Consider the following 26,730-nt stretch of genomic DNA (forward strand, 5'->3'; position numbering starts at 1 on the left):
GTCCTTCCATACTGCTGTCATTGATTCCCTGATCAAAATTGCGACACCCCCTCCTCTTTTACCACCTTCCCTGACTCACCTGAAGATATTGTATTCTCGAATATTGAGCTGCCAATCCTGCCCCTCTCTCAACCATGTCTCAGTGACAGCAGTGACATCATGTCCCCATGGTTCAATGTGTGCCCTCAAGCCATCTCCTTGTTTGTCAGACACCTCCTTGCATTAAAATAGATACCAGCCAATCTTGCCAAACCCCCTTGTTACTTAACTGTTCCCGAACTTCCTGACTCACTTGACGTCTCCTCGAATGTTGGCTGTGCATCTATCCCTGCTGCACCTTCTCTCAGGGTCCCAGCTCCCTGCCAAGTTAGGTTAAACCCTCCCCAACTGCACTAGCAAACCCCCCTGCAAGATGCTGGTCCCATTTCAGTTCAGGTACAAACTGTCCGCCTTGTGCAGGTCCCAACATCCCCAAAAATGGTCCCAATGTCCCAGAAATCTAAAGCCCTCCCTCCTGCACCATCTCTCCAGACATTCATTCACCTGGACTAACCTCCTGTTTCTATACTCACTCGCACTTGGCACCGGAAGTAATCCAGAGATTACTATCCTCTGGGACCTGTTTTTGAATCTACTTCCTCGCTCCCTAAATTCTGCTTCCAGGACCTCATCCTGTTTCTGCCGATATCGTTGGTACCAATGTGAACCACATTATCTGTGTGTTCACCATCCCCCTTCAGGATGGCCATTGTTCGTTCAGAGACATCCCTGACCCTGGCACCAGGGAGGCAACACACCATCCTGGAGTCTCTTTTGCAGCCACAGAAACACCTCTCTGCTCCCCTTACAATTGAATCGCTGACCACTGACATTCTCCCCTCCTGTGCAGCAGCCCCACCCACGGGTGCCATGAAGTTGGCTGTCACTGCTTTCCCGACACAGGCATCTCCCCCAACAGTATCCAAAATGGTCTATCAGTTAGAAAGGGGGATGGTCACAGGGGACTCCTGCACTACCTGCCTTCCTCTACTCTGCCTGGTGGCCATGCCCTTTCTGCCTGTCCAGTCCTCACCTGCGGTGTGACCACCTCACTGAGCGTGCTGTCCACGACCTGCTCAGCGTCGCGGATGCTCCACGGTGAATCCACCCTCAGCTCCAGCCCCGAAACGCGGTTAGTCAGGAGCTGCAGTTGGACACACTTCCTGCACACGTGGTCACCAGGGACAACTGAAGCTTCCATGATTTACCACATAGCACAGGAGGAGCACATCAATCTCCACAAAGACTGCAGTGCTTCAGGGAAAATGCCCAGTCCTGTCTGTTCCAGGCAGTGATAGAATGGATTTTAAAGGAGTTCTTACCGGTGATATTCAACTGGGTTCCACTTCCATACACCTCAGACCACACCCCACAGTAATAGACACTCACATCTTCCTGTTGGATATTTGTGATTGTTAGAGTGACGACATTATTGGAGATATTTCTGGTAGATTGAAATCGGTCTTTTAAATCTTCTTCCATTTCCACAGAATTATCAGCACGGTGTGTAGCAAACCTTTCATAGCCTCTCAGACTGCGTCGAACCCAGTGCAGGTCAGTTCTACTCAAGTCAACATTCTGCACTGAGCATTGGATCTGGGCAGTGAGAGCCTCTCTGACATTCAGCACCTCCGGCTGACTCAGGATGGGAACATTTGCACCTTTAAGGGAAAAAAATAGAAAGGTCAAAATCAGTATCTGTATAACTGATTCAGTCCAATGTCACTGCTCTGTTAATTAAAGAAAATGGTTATCAGGATTTAAACTGGGGTATTAGCTGTAAAGTAGTATCCAGGAGTATTAGCTGTGCAGTAATATCCAGGAATATTAGCTACAGAGTAATATCCAGGAGTATTAGCTACAGAGTAATATCCAGGAGTATTAGCAACAGAGTAATATCCAGGATTATGAAATGCAGAGTAATATCCAGGAGTATTAGTTGTAAAACAGAGGTGAGGAGGAATTTCTTCAGCCAGAGGGTGGTGAATCTGTGGAACTCTTTGCCGCAGAAGGCTGTGGAGGCCAAATCACTGAGTGTCTTTAAGACACCTGGGGGTCACCATCACCAACAGTCTGTCCTGGTCCACTCACGTTGATGCAACAGTCAAGAAAGCCCAGAACGTCTCTACTTCCTACGGAAAATAAAAAAATTTGGCATGCCTGCATCAACTCCCACAAACGTCTACAAATGTGCCAGAGGCAGCACCCTATCCGGCTGCATCACAGCCTGGTGTGGTAACTGCTCGGTCCAGGACCGCAAGAAACTGCAGAGTGTGGTGAACTCAACCCAATGCACCACACTAGCTTTCCACCCCCACATTGATTCTGTCTACACCTCCCGCTGCCTCAGGAAGGCAGACAGCATTATCAGAGACCCCTCCCACCCAGGCATTGCCTTCTTCCAGACCCTTCCATCAGGCAGAAGGTACAGAACTCTGAAGACCCGCACATCCAGACATAGGTACAGCTTCTTCCCCACAGCTACAAGACTCCTCAACGACTCCCCCTCGGACTGATCTGTTCCCTCGAAGAATATTATTCACTTGCACTATGATGCTCTTTAAGATGAGATTGATAGGCTCTTGGTTAGAACAAAGAACAAAACAGCACAGGAATAGGCCCTTCGCCCTCCAAACACGCGCCGATCACTGTGTCCTATCCAGACCAACCGCCTGTATCCTTCTATACCCCGTCTGTTCATGGGCCTATCCAGATAAGTCTTAAAGGTCGCTCACGTATCTGCCTCACCCACATCACTTGGCCGTGCATTCCAGGCCACCACCACCCTCTGTGTAAAAAACTTCCCCCGCACATCTCCACTGAACCTTTCCCCCCTCACCTTGAACCTGTGCCCCCTTGTAATTGTCAATTCCACCCTGGGAAAAAGCCACCAACTGTCCACCCTATCGAGACCCCTCATAATTTTATAAACTTCTATCAGGTCGCCCCTCAGCCTCCGTCTCTCGCTCTCTCTGATCAATAAGGGGGTCAGGGGTTATGGGGAGAAGGCAGGAGAATGGGGTAAGAAAATATCAGCCATGATTGAATGGCGGAGCAGACTCGATGGGCCGAGTGGCCTAATTCTGCTACGATGTATTATGGTCTTGTGTTCATATGGAGTAATACCCAGGAGTATTAACTGCAGAGTAATATCCTGGAGTATTAGTTGCAGAATAACTATCCAGCAATATCAGTTTCCAGTGATCTCCGACAGTCCAATGGTCACAGTTTTGGGATGAGGGGGAGCAGATTTCAAACAGAGATGCGGAGAAATTACTTCTCTGAAGGGGTCATGGATCTGTGGGATTCGCTGCCCCAGAGTGCGGTGCACGTCGGGACATTGAGTAAATTTAAGGAGATTCCCAGGAGGAGATTCCCAAGTGTTGACGGAGATGTTAAACGTTTCCAAGGAGGTTTTGAGGGTGCCTTGAAGCATTTCCTCTGCCCCCCTGGGATTCGCTTGCCATGTCGAAGCTCCCAGGAGAGAGCTTGTTTCGGGAATCTCGTATCAGGCATGTGGACGATGTAGCCAGCCCAGCGGAGATGATCGAGGTGGTCAGTGCTGTAGCCAGCCCAGCGGAGATGATCGAGGTGGTCAGTGCTGTAGCCAGTCCAGCGGAGATGATCGAGGTGGTCAGTGCTGTAGCCAGTCCAGCGGAGATGATCGAGGTGGTCAGTGCTGTAGCCAGCCCAGCGGAGATGATCGAGGTGGTCAGTGCTGTAGCCAGCCCAGCGGAGATGATTGAGGTGGTCAGTGCTGTAGCCAGCCCAGTCGAGATGATCGAGGTGGTCAGTGCTGTAGCCAGCCCAGTGGAGATGATCGAGGTGGTCAATGCTGTAGCCAGCCCAGCGGAGATGATCGAGGTGGTCAGTGCTGTAGCCAGCCCAGCGGACAGGATCAAGGTGGTCAGTGCTGTAGCCAGTCCAGCGGAGATGATCGAGGTGGTCAATGCTGTAGCCAGCCCAGCGGAGATGATCGAGGTGGTCAGTGCTGTAGCCAGCCCAGCGGAGATGATCGAGGTGGTCAGTGCTGTAGCCAGCCCAGCGGAGATGATCGAGGTGGTCAGTGCTGTAGCCAGCCCAGTCGAGATGATCGAGGTGGTCAGTGCTGTAGCCAGCCCAGTCGAGATGATCGAGGTGGTCAGTGCTGTAGCCAGCCCAGCGGAGATGATCGAGGTGGTCAGTGCGGTAGCCAGCCCAGCGGAGATGATCGAGGTGGTCAGTGCTGTAGCCAGCCCAGCGGAGATGATCGAGGTGGTCAGTGCTGTAGCCAGCCCAGCGGAGATGATCGGGGTGGTCAATGCTGTGGCCAGTCCAGCGGAGATGATCGGGGTGGTCAATGCTGTAGCCAGCCCAGCGGAGATGATCGAGGTGGTCAATGCTTTGATGTTGGGGACATTGGCCTGAGTGAGAACATTGACGAGAGGTGTGCCTATCCGACCAATAGATTTGCAGGATCTAGCAGAGGCAGCGCTGGTGGTACTTCTCCAGCGTGTTGCAGTTCCTGCTGTACATAGTCCACGTCTCTGAACCATACAGGAGGGTGGCTGTCACTGTTCTGTGGACCATCAGCTTGGTGCCTCGTCTGAGGTCCTGGTGCTCAAACACTCGCTTCCAGAGGCTGTGCTGACACACTGGAGACAGATTCGAACCTCGTCATCGATGTCTGCCCTTGGTGACAGTCAGCTCCCAAGGCACTCTGACCCCAAGGCACTCTGACCCCAAGGCACTCTGACCACAAGGCACTCTGACCACAAGGCACTCTGACCAAAAGGTACTTTGACCACAAGAGTCTTTGACCACAAGAGTCTTTGACCACAAGGCACTCTGGCCACAAGGTACTCTGACCACAAGGCACTCTGACCAAAAGGTACATTGACCACAAGAGTCTTTGACCACAAGAGTCTTTGACCACAAGGCACTCTGACCACAAGGCACTCTGGCCACAAGGCACTCTGACCACAAGGTACTTTGACCACAAGGCACTTTGACCACAAGGTACTTTGACCACAAGGCACTTTGACCACAAGGCACTTTGACCACAAGGCACTCTGACCACAAAGCACTTTGGACGCATGAGGAGAGAATGAATTGGTTAGGATTGTATTCGCTGGAGTTCAGATGAATTGGGGTCGACGATTTGGGACTGAGATGAGGAGACATTTCTTCACCCAGAGAGTGGTCGGCCTGTGGAATTCACTCCCACAGGAAGTAGTTGAGGCCGAAACATTGTATTGTTTCAAGAAGCAGTTAGATATTGTACTGAGGGTGAAGGGGATCACAGGATCCGGGGGGTAAAGCGGGATCAGGCTATTGAATTGGTGCCAATGATATATTCTGATCAGCCATGATCAGAATGAATGGGCTCGAAGGGCCGAATGGCCTCCTCCTGCTCCTGTTTGTGTGGTGGGGGCAGGCTGCGGCACGGCGATGAGGTTTACCGACATGCACTCATCGGGCTGAGCCAGGTTGAAAGCCCTGGCTCAAGGTGGGGAAGTCCCTCGACCTGGCGAAGCGTTCTTGGCTGGTTTAGGGTTCCTGGTCCCTGCGGTTTCTCCGACCACAGGTGCAGCACCTCTGTGCGCCCCCGTCCAGGGGTTCAGGGGAGGAGTCTCACCTGGCTGTAGCTGCCCTTGGCCAATGGGCCTGGTCCTGACGTTGCTCGGGCAAGGACTGCGGCCCAGAGGTGCTGTTCTTAGAGGGCGCCACTCACCTGATGGGGGTGTATTTATTTACCTCCATCTCGGACACACCCTGGACCTCCTGGACTCCCATTCCGCGCTCTCCCATGACAGGGAAATCTCTGTGGCCCTTTTCATGCTAAATAAATTAAACACATTTAATAAAATAGAGATGGAGTGTCAAGTGATGTGTTGTTCCTGCATGATGTGGGAACTGGTGGACGCCATTGTGGTTCCCAGTGAGCACGTCTGTAGTGAGTGTTGGTTTCTTGAGGAACTTCAACTCTGAGTTGATGAGCTGGATTCTGAGCTTCTGACGCGGCGACACTTCAGGGAAGGGGTGGGATACCGACCACATCAGGCATGGATGACTCGCGGGAATACCATAGTACTATGTGCCTGAGGTTACTCTGAGAAAGGAGAGGAAGTCTGGTAGGCAGGTTAGAAAGGTGGTAGTAGTGGGCGACTCAATATTTCGAGGGATAGACAGTCCAGTTTGCAGCCGAGATCGTGAGTCCCGTTTGGTCAGTTGCCTCCCGGGTGACAGGGTTTGGGACCTAATGGATCGGCTGAACAAACCTCTGGAAAGGGAGGGTGAACAACCAGAGGCTGTGGTTCATGTGGGAACCAACAACATGGGGAGGGACAGTTTTGAGGTTTTGCAGGCCCAGTTTCAGGAGTTGGGGAGTAGGTTGGAACGCGAGGCCACCAGGGTGGTAATCTCAGAAATACTACCTGCGCTCCGAGCTCCACCATTTAGACAAAGGCAGATCAGGGAGGTAAATGCGTGGCTTGAGGGATGGTGTCGAAGGGAGGGGTTTAGATTTTGGGTGACTGGGATCAGGGTTTGGGACGGGAGAAAGCTGTTTAGACGAGATGGGCTTCATCTGGACCGAAATGGAACCAATCCCCTGGCGGAGAGGGTAAATAGTGCAGTGGGGGTGGATTTAAACTTGTAAATCAGTGGGGGGGGGGGTTAACTAATGGGCCCAGTTCTAGAAGTAGCAGTGAGGGCAAAAGAGAGATGGGGAATAGAGAAAAGGAAATGAGAGAGGGTTTGAGTGTTGACAGTAAACAAAGAAATAGTCGTCTCCCAAAGGGCAAGAAAGAGGTAAGGGCGGGGTTACATTGTGTGTAAATACACGGAGTCTAGTGAACAGCACTGGGCTACTGGAAGCAGATATTGTTCTGGGGGATCTGACACAGTCGCATTGACAGAAAAATGGCTCAGACCAGAACAGGACTGGATACTGAACATCCCGGTTATGTGTTTTTTAGTCGGAACAGGGTGGGTAAAAAGGGGGGAAGTGGTGAAATCTTGGTCAAAGGTAGTGTCAGTGCTCTTGGACGAGATGCGGTTCCTGAATTAGAATCGATATGGTTATTGGTGCGAACCAGGAAGGGAGCAGAGAGCGTGTTGGGTATTTACTACAGACCAACAAATAGTGGGGAGGAAGTGGAAGAGAGAATTTGTAGGCAGATTATGGGAACCTGCAGGACAAGTAGGGTTGTGATAGTTGGGGATTACCCTAAGGTAGGCTGGGAAATGGGTAGAGTGTCGGGCATGGAGGGGGGGAAATTCCTGCCGTATGTGCCGGAGAACTTTCTGGAACAGTACATTTCCAGTCCTACCAGGAAGCAAGCTGTGCTGGAACTGGTCCCAGGGAATGAGGCAGGGCAGGTGGAGAATGTCAGACTGGGGGAGCAATTGGGAAATAGCAATCATAATATAATACGATTCAATATTAAGTTGGAAAAGGATAAAAATCAGTCACGGATTAAGATCCCAGACTGGAAAAGGCGGATTTTAGGGTCCAAAAGTTGAAGTGGAGCAGGTCGATTGGAAATGCATTTTAGTGGATAGAACATTGAATGAAAATTGGGAGACTTTAAAGGAGAGATGAATAGGGTGCAAGCTAGGTACGTACCCATGAGAAATAAATACAGGGTGTCCAAAGATCGAGTACCCTGGATGACTAAGGACATTTAAAAAAAATTTAGAGTACCCAATTCTTTTTTTTTGCTAATTATGAGAACATTTTCCTACCCTGCTTATCTTCTTGGGTTGTGGGGGTGAGACCCACACAGACACCGGGAGAATGTGCAAACTCCACACGGACAGTGACCTGGGGCCGGGATCGAACCTGGGACCTCGGTGCTATAAGGCAACAGTGCTAACCACTGCTCCAGTGTACCGCCCTCGTGATTAAAGATATTGATGATAAAATACGGAAGAAAAAAGAGGCATATAATGCCAGAATAATAATAGCAACAGAAATCAGGAAGAGTATCTCAAATACAGGAGCGAGGCTAAGGCTGGAATAAGGAAGGCGAAGATGAAGCAGAGGAAAGGGTTGCAGGTTGTGCTGAAACAGAGAGCAAAATGTTCTTCAAACATATTAATGGTAAAAGATTAGTGCAGGATCGAGTGGGGCCTATCGGGACAAGCAGGGTAAACTGCTCACTGAAGCAGAGGGTATGGCAGAGGTACTAAATTAGTACTTAAAAAGTAAACAAAAAAGAAAACAAAAGAGAAAGAAGATAGAAGGTGTAGAGGGGTCGTGAGGAAGAACTTTTTTACGCCGAGGGGAGAGGGAGACTGGAATTCGCTGCCCGAGTTGGGGGTGGAGTCAGAGACCCCAAACTCTGTTTGAACGTACCTGGACCTGAAGGCCCACTAATGATATGGTCATGTATTTCAATGTAGTTCTCGTCATTACATGTCAGGGTTCCCGTTACATCACGAGCAGGAGGCGGGGACAACCGAGTGGGGGAAATCCCGTCAGTGGAAAAGACATTTGGGGATCTCCGCCGACTCCCCATCTCCTCCGCCAATCCCGCCCCCCAGAAACAGGGGGGGGAATGTCTACCCCTGACCGTCACACTCACACACTCACACTCACAAACCTCACACTCACTCGCACTCATTCTCTCCCACACTCTCACACACAACCGAGTGGGGGAAATCCCGTCAGTGGAAAATACATTTTGGGATCTCCTCCTCCGCCAATCCCGCCCCCCAGAAACAGGGGGGGGAATGTCTACCCCTGACCGTCACACTCACACACTCACACTCACAAACCTCACACTCACTCGCACTCATTCTCTCCCACACTCTCACACACAACCGAGTGGGGGAAATCCCGTCAGTGGAAAATACATTTTGGGATCTCCTCCTCCGCCAATCCCGCCCCCCAGAAACAGGGGGGGGAATGTCTACCCCTGACCGTCACACTCACACACTCACACTCACAAACCTCACACTCACTCGCACTCATTCTCTCCCACACTCTCACACACAACCGAGTGGGGGAAATCCCGTCAGTGGAAAATACATTTTGGGATCTCCTCCTCCGCCAATCCCGCCCCCCCAAAACAGGGGGGAAAGTCTACCCCTGACGCTCACACTCACACACTCACGCTCACAAACCTCACACTCACTCATTCTCTAACACTCACTCTCACAAACAATAACACACATTCTCTTGCACTCATTTTCTCTCACACTCACTCTCTCACACACAGTAACATTCTCTCTCACTCATTCTCTCTCACACTCTCACACACAACCGAGTGGGGGAAATCCCGTCAGTGGAAAATACATTTTGGGATCTCCTCCTCCGCCAATCCCGCCCGTCCAAAACAGGGGGGAAAGTCTACCCCTGACGCTCACACTCACACACTCACGCTCACAAACAATAACACACATTCTCTTGCACTCATTCTCTCTCACACTCACTCTCTCAAAGTCACTCACATTCTTTTTCACTCATTCTCTCACAAACAGTCACACTCACACTCACTCTCACTCACTCACTCTCACACTCACTCTCTCACAAACAGTCACACTCACTCTCTCTCTTTCATTCTCTCTCACACTCACTCTCTCACAGTCACACTCACACTCTCTCACAGTCACTCTCACATTCTTTTTCACTCATTCTCTCTCACACTCACTCTCTCAAAAACAGTCACACTCTCTCTCATTTATTCTCTCTCACACTCACTCTCTCACAATCACACTCATTGTCTCCCACACTCACTCTCTCACGGGCACACACACACTCTCACTCAGTCTCTCTCACACTCACTCTCACACACAATAACATTCTCTCGCACTCATTCTCTCTCACACTCACACTTTCACACACAGTAACATTCTCTCGCACTCATTCTCTCTCACACTCACTCTCTCACTGTCACACTCACACTCTCTCTCACTCAGTCTCTCTCACACTCACTCTCTCACACACAGTAACATTCTCTCGCACTCATTCTCTCTCACACTCACACTCTCACACAGTAACATTCTCTCGCACTCATGCTCTCTCACACTCACTCTCTCACAGCCACACTCTCTTTCACTCATTCTCTCTCACTCACGCGCAGACAGTCACACTCACACTCTCTCACAGTCACTCACATTCTTTTTCACTCATTCTCTCACACTCACTCTCTCACAAACAGTCACACTCACACTCACTCACTCACTCTCTCTCACACTCACTCTCTCACAAACAGTCACACTCACTCTCTCTCACTCGTTCTCTCTCACAGTCACTCTCACAGAGAGTCACACTTTCTCTCACTCATTCTCTCCCACACTCACTCTCACAGAGTCACACTCACTCTCTCACTCATTCTCTCTCACACTCACTCTCTCAATGTCACACTCACACTCTCTCTTTCATTCTCTCTCACTCACTCTCTCACAGTCACACTCACACTCTCTCACAGTCACTCTCACATTCTTTTTCACTCATTCTCTCTCACACTCACTCTCTCAAAAACAGTCACACTCTCTCACACCTACACTCTCTCTCATTTATTCTCTCTCACACTCACTCTCTCACAATCACACTCATTGTCTCCCACACTCACTCTCTCACGGGCACACACACACTCTCTCTCACTCATTCTCTCTCACACTCACTCTCTCACTGTCACACTCACACTCTCTCTCATTCAGTCTCTCTCACACTCACTCTCACACACAGTAACATTCTCTCGCACTCATTCTCTCTCACACTCACACTCTCACACACAGTAACATTCTCTTGCACTCATTCTCTCTCACACTCACTCTCTCACAGCCACACTCTCTTTCACTCATTCTCTCACTCACGCGCAGACAGTCACACTCACACTCTCTCACAGTCACTCACATTCTTTTTCACTCATTCTCTCACACTCACTCTCTCACAGTCACACTCACTCTCTCTCACTCGTTCTCTCTCACACCCACTCTCACAGAGTCACACTCAGTCTCTCTCACTCATTCTCTCTCACACTCACTCTCTCAATGTCACACTCACACTCTCTCTTTCATTCTCTCTCACACTCACTCTCTCACAGTCACACTCATTCTTTTTCACTCATTCTCTCTCACACTCACTCTCTCAAAAACAGTCACACTCACTCTCTCTCACACTCATTGTCACACGCACACTCTCTCTCACTCATTCTCTCTCACACATTCTCTCACACACACTCTCTCAATGTCACACTCACACTCTCTCTCACTCATTCTCTCTCACACTCACTCTCTCTGTCACATTCACACTCTCGCTCACTCATTCTCTCTCACACTCACTCTCTCACGGTCACACCTACACTCTCGCTCACTCATTCTCTCTCACACTCACTCTCTCACAGTCACACCTACACTCTCTCTCACGTATTCTCTCTCACACTCACTCTCTCACAATCACACCTACACTCTCTCTCACTTATTCTCTCTCATTCACTCTCTCACAATCACACTCATTGACTCCCACACTCACTCTCTCACTGTCACATTCACACTCTCTCTCACTCATTCTCTCTCACACTCACTCTCTCACGGTCACTCACACTCTCATAATTGAATCTCAGCGTGTCATTGAGAAAAGTATATTTACCTCGTACATCTATCTGAATTGTATTTCCACGGATGGTTTGAGATTTTGTTGTAATTTCACAATTGTAGTTTCCAGCATCATTTGCCTGCACATTCCGGATGGTGAGAATGTAACTGTTGTATTTGGGATCTGTGGAAGATTGAAATTTCTCACTGATGCCCAGGTCCTGGTTGTACTTTTTCCACTGGACATTAGTGTTGTCCACGCTGCCATTCACCAATGCACATTGCAATTGCACCGAGCCCCCCTGATGGACAATGATGATGTTTGGACTCAGGATGATCACTGGATCCTCCGCAATTCCTGAAACATTAAAAATTCAAATCAATCTTGGGAATAACTGATGATCCGACAGCAGCCTGAGTGTGGGCAGCGGGATGGGGGTGGTGATGTTTTCTATGTGTGTAGAGTTTGTGAGGGTGACGGTCAGTCGCTGTGATGTCTCCTGCCTCACTGCACCTAAACCATGTGAGGATGCTGAGAGAGCGATATCAGTGTGGGCACCCAGACCCTTACCCCTGCTCCGAATTTATATATTAGTCTGTTTACACAATGGCTCGTTCAGTATTGGGCAGCAGAACAGGCAATTGTCCCATTGGCTGCTTTAATCAGGAAAACTGGGAATAAAAATGCTGGAATCTGTGATGCGACCATCAATTCACACGAAACAGGAGTAGAAGTAAACTGTGGCTTTAATCAACTAGAACAGTGCCTGCCTGCGACTGATCTGTTAGTGGGAGCTGCCTACAGGGCGACTGCTCTTTATACCTCCCCTCAAGGGGTGGAGCCAGGGGCGGAGCCCGCACAGGCCCCAACATGCTACATCATAGGTAATACCTTACAATGGTCCATAGGTGGAGCCCACATGGGCAACAGCATAATACAGATATGTACATGGTGAATTGTTACAGCAATACAGTCACCACATTCACCCCCTGTTAAAAAAATGAAGTCCGGCGGGGGTGAAGGGTTCATAAGTTCAGCCTGTCCGGCGCACGGATTGTGCGCTGTGATCGCCGAAGCTCTGGTATCGCAGCTGGCCCGGGCGTCGAACTCATCCGTGTGGGCATGGGTAGTGAAGTCGCCGGTGCGGGCACAGACGTGGGCTCCGGGAGCGTGTCTTCTGGAGCTTCATTCCTGTGGGTCGGAGAAGGGGATAAGATCGGGCGGGAGGGGGTGCGGGTGCCATGTAGGGGCGGGGCACTGGGCAGCGTAGGTTGGGCGGGGTAAGATGGGGTGGCGGTGGAACCTGCGGGTGCCAGGTCCCGGAGGGAGACCGCATCCTGGCGGCCGTCGGGGTGTTCGATGTATGCGTACTGGGGGCTGGAGTGTAGGAGCTGGACCCTCTCGACCAGGGGGTCGGACTTAGGGATCCTGACGTGTTTGCGGAGCAGGACGGGCCCCGGTGTCTTCAGCCAGGATGGAAGCGAGGCCCCGGAGGTGGATTTCCTCGGGAAAACAAACAGGCGGTCATCAGGGGTCTTGTTTGTGGCCGTGCAAAGTAGGGACCTAATAGAGTGGAGTGCGTCGGGGAGGACCTCCTGCCAGTGGGGAACTGCGGGATTCCTAGACTGTCGGGTCAGGAGGACGGTCTTCCAGACCGTCGCGTTCTCCCTCTCCACCTGCCCCTTTCCCCTGGGGCTATAACTGGTGGTCCTGCTCGAGGCGATGCCCTTACTGAGCAGGTACTGAATCAGTTCGTCCCTCATGAACAACGAGCCCCGGTCACTGTGACCGTACGTGGGGAAACCGAACAGGGTGACGGTGGCCGCGGTCATGTCGGGGCAAGGGATTGCAAAGGGGAAGCGGGAGAACTCATCAGTGATGTTGAGGAAATATGTGTTGCAGTTGTTGGAGGGGAGGGGCCCTTTGAAATCGATACTGAGGCGCTCAAAGGGCCGGGATGCCTTTACCGGGTGGGCCTTATCCGGTCGATAGAAGTGCGGCTTGCACTCCGCACAGATTGGGCAGTCCCTGGTCATGGCTCTGACCTCCTCGGTGGAGTAGGGCAGGTTGTGGGTCTTGATGTAGTGGAGAAGCCGGGTGACCCCCGGGTGACAGAGGTCATCGTAGATAGCACGGAGTCGACCATCTTGCGCACTGTGCCGCGGGACAGGGCATCTGGGGGCTCGTTGAGCTTCCGAGGACGATACACTATATCGTAGTTATAGGTGGAGAGTTCGATCCTCCACCTCAAGATCTTATCATTCTTGATCTTGCCCCGCTGTGTATTGTCGAACATGAAGGCAACCGATCGTTGGTCAGTGACGAGGGTAAACCTCCTACCAGCGAGGTAGTGTCTCCAGTGCCGTACGGCTTCCACTATGCTTGGGCTTCCTTTTCGACTGAGGAGTATCGAATTTCGGAGGTGGTGAGGGTTCGTGAAGAAATTGCTCCTGGCCTGCCTGCCTGATTGAGGGTAGCGGCGAGGGCGACCTCTGAGGCGTCGCTCTCCACCTGGAAGGGGACGGACTCGTCCACCGCGCGCATCGCAACTTTGGCGATGTCCGCCTTGATGCAGCTGAAGGCCTGGAGGGCCTCAGCCGCCAGTGGGAAGGTGGCGGTCTTGATTGGTGGGCGTGCTTGTCCGCATAGTTGGGGATCCACTGGGCGTAATATGAAAAGAACCCGAGGCACCTCTTCAGGGCCTTGGGACAGTGGGCAAGGGGGAGTTGCAGGAGGGGGCGCCTACGGTCGGGGTCGGGTTCTAGGACCCCGTTTTCCACGAGGTAGCCGAGGATGGCTAGACTGGTTGTGCGGAAAACGTATTTCTCCTTGTTGTAAGTGAGGTTAAGGGTTCGGGCGGTTTGGAGAAATCTCTGGAGGTTGGCATCGTGGTCCTGCTGATCGTGGCCGCAGGTGGCGACGTTGTCCAAGTACGGAAATGTGTCCCGCAGCCCGCACTGGTTCACCATTCGGTCCATCATTCTTTGGAAGTCGGAGATCCTGTTTGTGACGCCAAAGGGGACCCGGAGGAAGTGGACGAGGCGGCCGTCTGCCTCAAAGGCCGTGTAGTGGCGATCCTCCGGGCGGATTGGGAGCTGGTGGCACGCAGACTTCAGATCCACCGTGGAGAACACGCGGTAGTGTGCGATCTGATTCACCATGTCCGCTATCCGGGGAAGGGGATACGCATCGAGGTGCGTGTACCGGTTTATGGTCTGGCTGTAGTCTACAACCATCCGGTTCTTTTCCCCGATCCCGACGACCACCACCTGAGCTCTCCAGGGGCTATTGCTGCCTCGATGACTCCCTCCCTCAAGAGTCGCTGGACCTCGGACCTGATAAAAGTCCTGTCCTGGATGCTGCACCGCCTGCTTCTGGTGGCGACTGGTTTGCTGTCGGCGGTGAGGTTTGCGAAGAGCGGGGGAGGGTCGACCTTTAGGGTCGCGAGGCCACATACAGTGAGTGGGGGTAGGGGCCCGCCGAACTTCAGGGTCAGGCTCCTAAGGTTATATTGGAAATCCAGTCCCAATAGGAGAGGAGCGTAGAGGTCGGGGAGTACATAAAGTTTAAAATTTCCGTACTCGGCGCCCTGTATTGCGAGGGTTGTGGTAGTGCACCCCCGGACCTGCACCGAGTGCGACCCGGAGGCGAGGGAGATGGTTTGATGTGTCGGGAAGATCGGGAGCGAGCAGCGTCTTACCGTGTCTGGGTGAATGAAGCTCTCGGTGCTCCCGGATGCGAAGAGGCAGGGCGTTTCGTGTCCGTTTACCCGGACGGTCATCATAGAGCTCCGGAGGTGTTTGGGTCAAGGGTGACCGCGCGGAGTTGCGGGTAGTCGGCGTGGTCGGAGGTGCTGGGTCCAAGATGGCAGCTCCCGTCGGTCGCATGTGGGTCGCCCACGTTGGGTTGGGGTGGAAGATGACTGTCCCCACGGACTACACGAGGCCGATGACGCGTCCGGGGGGGGGGGGGGGGGGCGGAGCCGGCAGACACGCTGCCACACTGCGGGGTCTGCGGGCCGGTGAGTCTGAGGGTCGGGCCCCAACATGCGACATCATAGGTAATACCTTACAACGGTCCATAGGGGGAGCCCACATGAGCAACAGCGTAACACAGATATGCACCTGGTGAATTGTTCCAGCAACACATTCACCACAATCTGACTAACCCCAAGATTGGTTTTCTCCAGAGAAGCGAGCCGGTCATCATTTCAAAGTCTGTCCGACAGGACATCCCTGATCCCCACACACAGCTGTAAATCCCTGATCCACACACACTGCTGTAAATCCCTGATCCACACACACTGCTGTAAATCCCTGATCCACACACACTGCTGTACATCCCTGATCCCCACACACAGCTGTAAATCCCTGATCCACACACACTGCTGTAAATCACTGATCCACACACACTGCTGTGATTCACTGATCCCCACACACTGCTGTAAATCCCTGATCCCCACACACTGCTGTAAATCCCTGATCCCCACACACTGCTGTAAATCCCTGATCCACACACACTGCTGTAAATCCCTGATCCACACACACAGCTGTAAATCCCTGATCCACACACACTGCTGTAAATCCCTGATCCACACACACTGCTGCAAATCCCTGATCCCCACACACTGCTGTAAATCCCTGATCCACACACACTGCTGTAAATCCCTGATCCCCACACACTGCTGTAAATCCCTGATCCACACACACTGCTGTAAATCCCTGATCCACACACACTGCTGTAAATCCCTGATCCGCACACACTGCTGTAAATCCCTGATCCCCACACACTGCTGTAAATCCCTGATCCACACACACTGCTGTAAATCCCTGATCCCCACACACTGCTGTAAATCCCTGATCCACACACACTGCTGTAAATCCCTGATCCCCACACACTGCTGTAAATCCCTGATCCACACACACTGCTGTAAATCCCTGATCCACACACACTGCTGTAAATCCCTGATCCGCACACACTGCTGTAAATCCCTGATCCACACACACTGCTGTCAATCCCTGATACACACACACTGCTGTAAATCCCTGATCCACACACACTGCTGTAAATCCCTGATCCACACACACTGCTGTAAATCCCTGATCCACACACACTGCTGTAAATCCCTGATCCCCACACACTGCTGTAAATCCCTGATCCACACACATTGCTGTAAATCCCTGATCCACACACACTGCTGTAAATCCCTGATCCACACAAACTGCTGTAAATCCCTGATCCACACAAACTGCTGTAAATCCCTGATCCACACACACTGCTGTAAATCCCTGATCCCCACACACTGCTGTAAATCCCTGATCCACACACACTGCTGTAAATCCCTGATCCACACACACTGCTGTAAATCCCTGATCCCCACACACTGCTGTAAATCCCTGATCCACACACACTGCTGTAAATCCCTGATCCACACACACTGCTGTAAATCCCTGATCCACACACACTGCTGTAAATCCCTGATCCACACACACTGCTGTAAATCCCTGATCCACACACACTGCTGTAAATCCCCGATCCACACACACTGCTGTAAATCCCCGATCCACACACACTGCTGTAAATCCCTGATACACACACACTGCTGTAAATCCCTGATCCGCACACACTGCTGTAAATCCCAGATCCACACACACTGCTATAAATCCCTGATACACACACACTGCTTTAAATCCCTGATCCACACACACTGCTGTAAATCCCTGATCCCCACACACTGCTGTAAATCCCTGATCCACACACACTGCTGTAAATCCCTGATCCACACACACTGCTGTGAATCCCTGATCCCCACACACTGCTGTAAATCCCTGATCCCCACACACTGCTGTAAATCCCTGATCCACACACACTGCTGTAAATCCCTGATCCCCACACACTGCTGTAAATCCCTGATCCCCACACACTGCTGTAAATCCCTGATCCACACACACTGCTGTAAATCCCAGATCCCCACAACCTGCTGTAAATCCCTGATCCACACACACTGCTGTAAATCCCTGATCCCCACACACTGCTGTAAATCCCTGATCCACACACACTGCTGTAAATCCCTGATCCACACACACTGCTGTAAATCCCCGATCCACACACACTGCTGTAAATCCCTGATCCGCACACACTGCTGTAAATCCCTGATCCACACACACTGCTGTAAATCCCTGATCCCCACACACTGCTGTAAATCCCTGATCCACACACACTGCTGTAAATCCCTGATCCACACACACTGCTGTAAATCCCTGATCCACACACACTGCTGTAAATCCCTGATCCACACACACTGCTGTAAATCCCTGATCCACACAAACTGCTGTAAATCCCTGATCCACACACACTGCTGTAAATCCCTGATCCACACGCACTGCTGTAAATCCCTGATCCACACACACTGCTGTAAAACCCCGATCCACACACACTGCTGTAAATCCCTGATCCACACACACTGCTGTAAATCCCTGATCCACCCACACTGCTGTAAATCCCTGATCCACACACACTGCTGTAAATCCCTGATCCACATACACTGCTGTAAATCCCTGATCCACACACACTGCTGTAAATCCCTGATCCCCACACACTGCTGTAAATCCCTGATCCACACACACTGCTGTAAATCCCTGATCCCCACACACTGCTGTAAATCCCTGATCCACACACTGCTGAAAATCCCTGAACCACACACACTGCTGTAAATCCCTGATCCACACACACTGCTGTCAATCCCTGATCCACACACACTGCTGTAAATCCCTGATCCACACACACTGCTGTAAATCCCTGATCCACACAAACTGCTGTAAATCCCTGATCCACACACACTGCTGTAAATCCCTGATCCACACACACTGCTGTAAATCCCTGATCCAAACACACTGCTGTAAATCCCTGATCCCCACACACTGCTGTAAATCCCTGATCCACACACACTGCTGTAAATCCCTGATCCACACACACTGCTGTAAATCACTGATCCACACACACTGCTGTAAATCCCTGATCCCCACACACTGCTGTAAATCCCTGATCCCCACACACTGCTGTAAATCCCTGATCCACACAGTGCTGTAAATCCCTGATCCCCACACACTGCTGTAAATCCCTGATCCCCACACACTGCTGTAAATCCCTGATCCACACACACTGCTGTAAATCCCTGATCCACACAAACTGCTGTAAATCCCTGATCCACACACGCTGCTGTAAATCCCTGATCCCCACACACTGCTGTAAATCCCCGATCCCCACACACTGCTGTAAATCCCTGATCCACACACACTGCTGTAAATCCCTGATCCACACACACTGCTGTAAATCCCTGATCCACACACACTGCTGTATATCCCTGTTCCACACACACTGCTGTAAATCCCTGATCCCCACACACTGCTGTAAATCCCTGATCCACACACACTGCTGTAAATCCCTGATCCCCACACACTGCTGTAAATCCCTGATCCACACACACTGCTGTAAATCCCTGATCCACACAAACTGCTGTAAATCTCTGATCCACACACGCTGCTGTAAATCCCTGATCCACACACACTGCTGTAAATCCCTGATCCACACACACTGCTGTAAATCCCTGATCCACACACACTGCTGTAAATCCCTGATCCACACACGCTGCTGTAAATCCCTGATCCACACACACTGCTGTAAATCCCTGATCCACACACGCTGCTGTAAATCCCTGATCCAAACACACTGCTGTAAATCCCTGATCCACACACATTGCTGTAAATCCCTGATCCACACACACTGCTGTAAATCCTCGATCCACACACACTGCTGTAAATCCCTGATCCACACACACTGCTGTAAATCCCTGATCCACACACACTGCTGTAAATCCCTGATCCACACACACTGCTGTAAATCCCTGATCCACACACACTGCTGTAAATCCCTCATCCACACACACTGCTGTAAATCCCTGATCCACACACACTGCTGTAAATCCCTGATCCACCCACACTGCTGTAAATCCCTGATCCACACACACTGCTGTAAATCACTGATCCGCACACACTGCTGTAAATCCCTTATCCACACACACTGCTGTCAATTCCTGATCCACACACACTGCTGTAAATCCCTGATCCACACACTGCTGTAAATCCCTGATCCCCACACACTGCTGTAAATCCCTGATCCCCACACACTGCTGTAAATCCCTGATCCACACACACTGCTGTAAATCCCTGATCCACACAGTGCTGTAAATCCCTGATCCCCACACACTGCTGTAAATCCCTGATCCCCACACACTGCTGTAAATCCCTGATCCCCACACACTGCTGTAAATCCCCGATCCCCACACACTGCTGTAAATCCCTGATCCACACACACTGCTGTAAATCCCTGATCCACACACACTGCTGTAAATCCCTGATCCACACACACTGCTGTATATCCCTGTTCCACACACACTGCTGTAAATCCCTGATCCCCACACACTGCTGTAAATCCCTGATCCACACACACTGCTGTAAATCCCTGATCCCCACACACTGCTGTAAATCCCTGATCCACACACACTGCTGTAAATCCCTGATCCACACAAACTGCTGTAAATCTCTGATCCACACACGCTGCTGTAAATCCCTGATCCACACACACTGCTGTAAATCCCTGATCCACACACACTGCTGTAAATCCCTGATCCACACACACTGCTGTAAATCCCTGATCCACACACGCTGCTGTAAATCCCTGATCCACACACACTGCTGTAAATCCCTGATCCACACACGCTGCTGTAAATCCCTGATCCACACACACTGCTGTAAATCCCTGATCCACACACATTGCTGTAAATCCCTGATCCACACACACTGCTGTAAATCCTCGATCCACACACACTGCTGTAAATCCCTGATCCACACACACTGCTGTAAATCCCTGATCCACACACACTGCTGTAAATCCCTGATCCACACACACTGCTGTAAATCCCTGATCCACACACACTGCTGTAAATCCCTCATCCACACACACTGCTGTAAATCCCTGATCCACACACACTGCTGTAAATCCCTGATCCACCCACACTGCTGTAAATCCCTGATCCACACACACTGCTGTAAATCACTGATCCACACACACTGCTGTAAATCCCTTATCCACACACACTGCTGTCAATTCCTGATCCACACACACTGCTGTAAATCCCTGATCCACACACTGCTGTAAATCCCTGATCCCCACACACTGCTGTAAATCCCTGATCCCCACACACTGCTGTAAATCCCTGATCCACACACACTGCTGTAAATCCCTGATCCACACAGTGCTGTAAATCCCTGATCCCCACACACTGCTGTAAATCCCTGATCCCCACACACTGCTGTAAATCCCTGATCCACACACACTGCTGTAAATCCCTGATCCACACACTGCTGTAAATCCCTGATCCCCACACACTGCTGTAAATCCCTGATCCACACACACTGCTGTAAATCCCTGATCCACACACACTGCTATAAATCCCTGATCCACACACACTGCTGTAAATCCCTGATCCACACACGCTGCTGTAAATCCCTGATCCCCACACGCTGCTGTAAATCCCTGATCCCCACACACTGCTGTAAATCCCTGATCCCCACACACTGCTGTAAATCCCTGATCCACACACACTGCTGTAAATCCCTGATCCCCACACACTGCTGTAAATCCCTGATCCACACACACTGCTGTAAATCCCTGATCCACACACACTGCTGTAAATCCCTGATCCACACACACTGCTGTAATTCCCTGATCCCCACACACTGCTGTAAATCCCTGATCCACACACACTGCTGTAAATCCCTGATCCACACACACTGCTGTAAATCCCTGATCCCCACACACTGCTGTAAATCCCTGATCCACACACACTGCTGTAAATCCCCGATCCACACACACTGCTGTAAATCCCTGATCCACACACACTGCTGTAAATCCCTGATCCACACACACTGCTGTAAATCCCTGATCCACACACACTGCTGTAAATCCCTGATCCACACACACTGCTGTAAATCCCTGATCCACACACACTGCTGGACTCTTCATGGCCTCTGAAGCAGATTGTCCCTGAACCCAATCACATGAAACTAGCCAGTCCAGTGCGAGTCTCCACGGAAACTGGAAAACTGCTGAGAATTCCACTAATCTTGGTCATGTCCACCCGGCACCCAGACTCCGCTGCCACCCCACACCCCTGGGTGCCCTCCACCCCTGGTATCTATCTCCATTAGATACAAACAGCAAAAGAGAGAAAGTTCCTTGGCCTTCTCCTCACTGCCCTACTTGTCACAGTGACGTGTGTTTACAATGATGTACAATCCTGGGAGTGATCAGCTCTATACAATGGGAAAGAAATATATTCCATTTACGTAGCACCGCTCACATCCTTCAGACAAGCAGTTCATTTTCAAGGTGCTGACTATTGTGAAGTTGGAACATTTGGCAGTCAGTTGATGCACATCGAGCTCTCACAAAGCAATGGGATAAATGAGCAGACCGCCCATTGTGTGATGTTGGACAATCAGCCGAGATTGAGGCTCAGTCTCCAGAGTGGGTGTGGAGCTGCGTTCCCAATGGCCACTGTGGGTCTCGAGGAGGAAAGTCCCGACTGGCCGGCCTCCTCAATCGATGTCCGGAATGACCAATCCAAGTGGGACTCAGCCTGACGGGTGCTCTTTGGTGTCCAAGAGCAATTTCACAACGTTCCACATGAAATGCCAATGCTTACGCTGAAAGGATTCTGGATTCAGGAGAAATCTTGGGAATGGATCCTGCTGGACTGGAAATTCCGGAATATTCAGCACAAATAGAATAGTTGAGAGGGACTGAGCAGATACAGGAATTATCACGCGGGGGCGATTCCTGGTTGTCTATCACATGCTCAGGAAGAAACTGTGTGAATTCACATCCACATTGAACAAGACACATCAGAGCTCACTGAACAAACTGAGACACATACTCACCCAGAGCGACACAGAGGGGCAGGGCCAGAGCCAGGAGCATCTTACACATCATTTCAGAATAAAGATCCTGTTCCTCGAGACTCGGTCATTTGCATTAACAACCGTGCAGCAAAGTCAGGAAATATTAATGTTCCAAACATGACTCCAGGAAGGGGAGGAGCTAATAGGAGGGTGACAAATTCTCACATTCACGGCTTCGCTCACACGACTGGAGCTGAGCTGAGGTTGGGAGGAAGGAAGTTACTCAATAGCATATCAGAATACTGGGTAAACTCAGCAGGTCTGGCAGCATCTGTGGAGAGAAAAACAAAAAGGATCAGGAGGGAGGAAAAAGGTCACAGTTGGAAGTTGTTGAAATAAATATTGAGCCCTGAGGGCTGTAACCTGCCCAATCGGAAGGTGAAGTTCTGTTTCTCCAGTTTGTGTTGGGCTTCACATTGCAACAGGCCAAGGGCGGACAGGTGGACATGAGAGCCAGGTGCTGAGCTGAAATGACAGCGACAGGAAGGTTGGGTCATTCTTGCAGACTGAGTGAAGGTGTTCCGCAAAGCGTTTAGTCTCCCCAATGTTGTTTCGAGTGGTGTTCCACAGGGCTGCGTGTTGGGACCTGACTGTTCTTGTGAAATATTAGCGATTTGGACGTGAATGCGAGGGGCACTATTGGGAAATTTGCAGACGACACAAAGATTGGCTGAGTGGGGGACAGTGGAGAGGATTGCTACAATCTCCACAATGATATAGATGGGTTGGTGGAGTGGGCGATAAAGTTGCCGATGGAATTTCACACCGAGAAGTGGGAGCTCGTGCATTTAGGGAGGTCAAACAGTTGTAGGGAGTACACAATAAATGGGAATATACTAAGAGGGCTAGATGAAGTGAGAGAGCTTGGTGTACAGATACACAGGGCCCTAAGGCAGCAGTTCAAGTAGAAACAAAGAAGATAGGAGCAGAAGGAGGCCACTCGGCCCATCGAGCTGCTCCGCCATTCATTCTGATCATGACGTGGCGATGCCGGCGTTGGACTGGGGTGGGCACAGTAAGAAGTCTTACAACACCAGCTTAAAGTCCAACAGGTTTGTTTCGAATCACTAGCTTTCGGAGCGCTGCTCCTTCCTCAGGTGAATGAAGAGGTGGGTAGATGCTCTCCACTTTGAGCCGGCAGTTTGCGGTGTCGATGGTAGCCATGGTCATTTTGATCATCCAGCTCAATAGCCTAATCCCACTTCTCCCATATCCTTTGACCCCCTTCACCCTCAGCGCGATATCTAACTGCTTCTTGGAAACAAAATATTTTGGCCTCAACTACTTCCTGTGGGAGTGAATTCCACAGGCCGACCACTCTCTGGGTGAAGAAATGTCTCCTCATCTCGGTTCGAAATGGTCTCCCCCGTATCCTCAGACTGTGCCCCCTGGTTCTGGACACCCCCACCATCAGGAACATCCTTCCTGCATCTACCCTGTCCAGTCCCCCCCACCATCAGGAACATCCTTCCTGCATCGACCCTGTCCGGTCCCCCCCCCACCATCGGGATCATCCTTCCTGCATCCACCCTGTCCAGTCCCCCCCCACCATCGGGAACATCCTTCCTGCATCCACCCTGTCCAGACCCCCCACCATCGGGAACATCCTTCCTGCATCTACCCTGTCCAGTCCCCCCCACCATCGGGAACATCCTTCCTGCATCGACCCTGTCCAGTCCCCCCCCACCATCGGGAACATCCTTCCTGCATCGACCCTGTCCAGTCCCCCCCACCATCGGGAACATCCTTCCTGTGTCAACCCTGTCCAGTCCCCCCCCACCATCGGGAACATCCTTCCTGCATCTACCCTGTCCAGTCCCCCCCACCATCAGGAACATCCTTCCTGCATCTACCCTGTCCGGTCCCCACCACCATCGGGAACATCCTTCCTGCATCTACCCTGTCCAGCCCCCCCCCCACCATCGGGAACATCCTTCCTGCATCCACCCTGTCCAGTCCCCCCCACCATCGGGAACATCCTTCCTGCATCGACCCTGTCCAGTCCCCCCCACCATCGGGAACATCCTTCCTGTGTCGACCCTGTCCAGTCCGGTTAGAATTTTATAGGTTTCCATGAGATCCCCCCTCATTCTTCTGAACTCCAGTGAATACAATCCGAACCGATTCAATCTCTCCTCGTACGACAGTCCCGCCATCCCTGGAATCAGTCTGGTAAACCTTCGCTGCGCTCCCTCGAGAGCAAGAACATCCTTCCTCAGAGAAGGAGACCAAAACTGCCCACAATACTCCAGGTGTGGCCTCACCAAGGCCCTGTATAATTGCAGCAACACATCCCTGCTTCTATACTCGAAACCTCTCGCAATGAAGGCCAACATACCATTAGCCTTCTTTACCGCCTGCTGCACCTGCATGCCTACCTTCAGTGACTGGTGTACGAGGACACCCAGGTCTCATTCACATTCCCCTCTCCGAATTCATGGCCATTCAGATCATCGTCTGCCTTTTGGATTCTCCGGTCGCCGACGCCAAAATCGAATTCTGCGATCGGCCAAAGAATCCCCGTTCACGACCAAGTCGGGGGCGGCGCAGTTTTCGCACTGCTCCGCCCTCTCCAAAGCGCCGGACTTGGAGAGTCCGCCAGACGCTTGACCGCTTGCTCTGGCCACTGCCTGAGGCCCATCACCCCGATGGTCCGTCCCTGACCGTCCGGGTTCCCGACGGCGTGGGACTCTCATAACCTCACCCATCGGGAACTCGGCGTGACAGCTTCGGACTCAGTCCCGCTCCTCCACGGTCGGGGGAGGGCCGTTCCGCGGACAGGGGGGACTTTATCAGGGGCTGGGGGCACTGTTGGGGGTGGTCCGGGACTTGCGAGCCAGCCAAAGGGGGGGCAGTATTTTGCAGGCCGGAGCATGGCCACGGACCCGGCAGTTCTCTGGACCATATCGGCAGCTAGATTCGGGTGTTCTACACTGCCGTCCTGCTAGCCCCGAGCCAAACGGAGGATTGGGGCCATTTTGCGCCAAAGTTTCAGGTGTAAAATGCCACCGTTCCCACGCCAGCGTGAGGACATAGCCTCACAAACAGAGAATCCAGTCCCACGTTTTTGCTGCATAAGTGGATAACCTCACATTTATCCAAATTATACTGTATCTGCCATTCATTTGCCCACTCACTCAACCTGTCCAAATCACACTGAAGTATCTCTGTATCCTCCTCACAGCTCACCCTCCCACACAACTTGGTGTCAGCTGTAAATTTGGAGATATGACATTTCTTTCTAAATCATGAATATATATTGTGAACAGCTGGGGTCCCAGCACCAATCCCTGCGGTACCCCACTAGTTACTGTTGGGGTCCCAGCACCGATCCCTGTGATACCCCACTAGTTACTGCTGGGGTCCCAGCACCGATCCCTGTGATACCCCACTAGTTACTGCTGGGGTCCCAGCACCGATCCCTGTGATACCCCACTAGTTACTGCTGGGGTCCCAGCACCGATCCCTGCGGTACCCCACTAGTTATTGCTGGGGTCCCAGCACCGATCCCTGCGGTACCCCACTAGTTACTGCTGGGGTCCCAGCACCGATCCCTGCGGTACCCCACTAGTTATTGCTGGGGTCCCAGCACCGATCCCTGCGGTACCCCACAAGTCCCTCCTGCCAATTTGAAAAAGACCCGTTAATTCCTACTCTTTGTTTCCTGTCTGCCAACCAGTTTCTATCCATCTCAATACACTGCCCCAATCCCATGTGCTTTAATTTTACGCTAATCTCTTAAGCGGGACTTTGTCAAAAGCCTTCTGAGAGTCCAAATATATCATATCCACTGTCTCCCCCTCATCACCTCTCCTGGTTACATCCTCAGAGAATTGCAGTCGATTTGTCAAGCATGATTTCCCCTTTGTAAATCCATGCTGACTCTGCCCGATCCTGCCACTGGTTTTTGAGTGCTCTGCTGTAAGATCTTTGATAATGGATTCTAGAATTTTTCCCACTACGGACATCCGGCTTCCTGGTCTATAATTCCCTGATTTCCCTCGACCTCCCTTTTTTCTACAGGAGTTACATTAGCTTCCCTCCAATCTGCAGGAACTGTTCCGGAGGCGAGAGAATCCCGGAAGGTGACCACCAATGCATCCACTATTTCCAGAGCCACTTCCTGAAGTTCTCTGGGATGTA

General features: G+C 51.4%; 1 protein-coding gene across 1 annotated transcript in view; it reads right to left on the minus strand.

The window, feature by feature from the left end:
- LOC140428640 (junctional adhesion molecule C-like) overlaps window positions 1-22,758 on the minus strand; it is a 74,091-nt gene extending 51,333 nt beyond the window's left edge. Inside the window, exons 1-3 of the mRNA XM_072515317.1 lie at window positions 22,567-22,758; window positions 11,621-11,923; window positions 1,362-1,700 (exon numbers count right to left, since the gene is read on the minus strand). Coding sequence (XP_072371418.1) covers window positions 1,362-1,700; window positions 11,621-11,923; window positions 22,567-22,618 — 694 coding nt within the window. The 5' untranslated portion in view covers window positions 22,619-22,758. The remainder of the gene's footprint in view (window positions 1-1,361; window positions 1,701-11,620; window positions 11,924-22,566) is intronic.
- Window positions 22,759-26,730: the final 3,972 nt, after the last annotated feature.

Source organism: Scyliorhinus torazame, chromosome 1 (genome assembly GCF_047496885.1).
Source record: "Scyliorhinus torazame isolate Kashiwa2021f chromosome 1, sScyTor2.1, whole genome shotgun sequence".
NCBI classification, from domain to species: domain Eukaryota; kingdom Metazoa; phylum Chordata; class Chondrichthyes; order Carcharhiniformes; family Scyliorhinidae; genus Scyliorhinus; species Scyliorhinus torazame.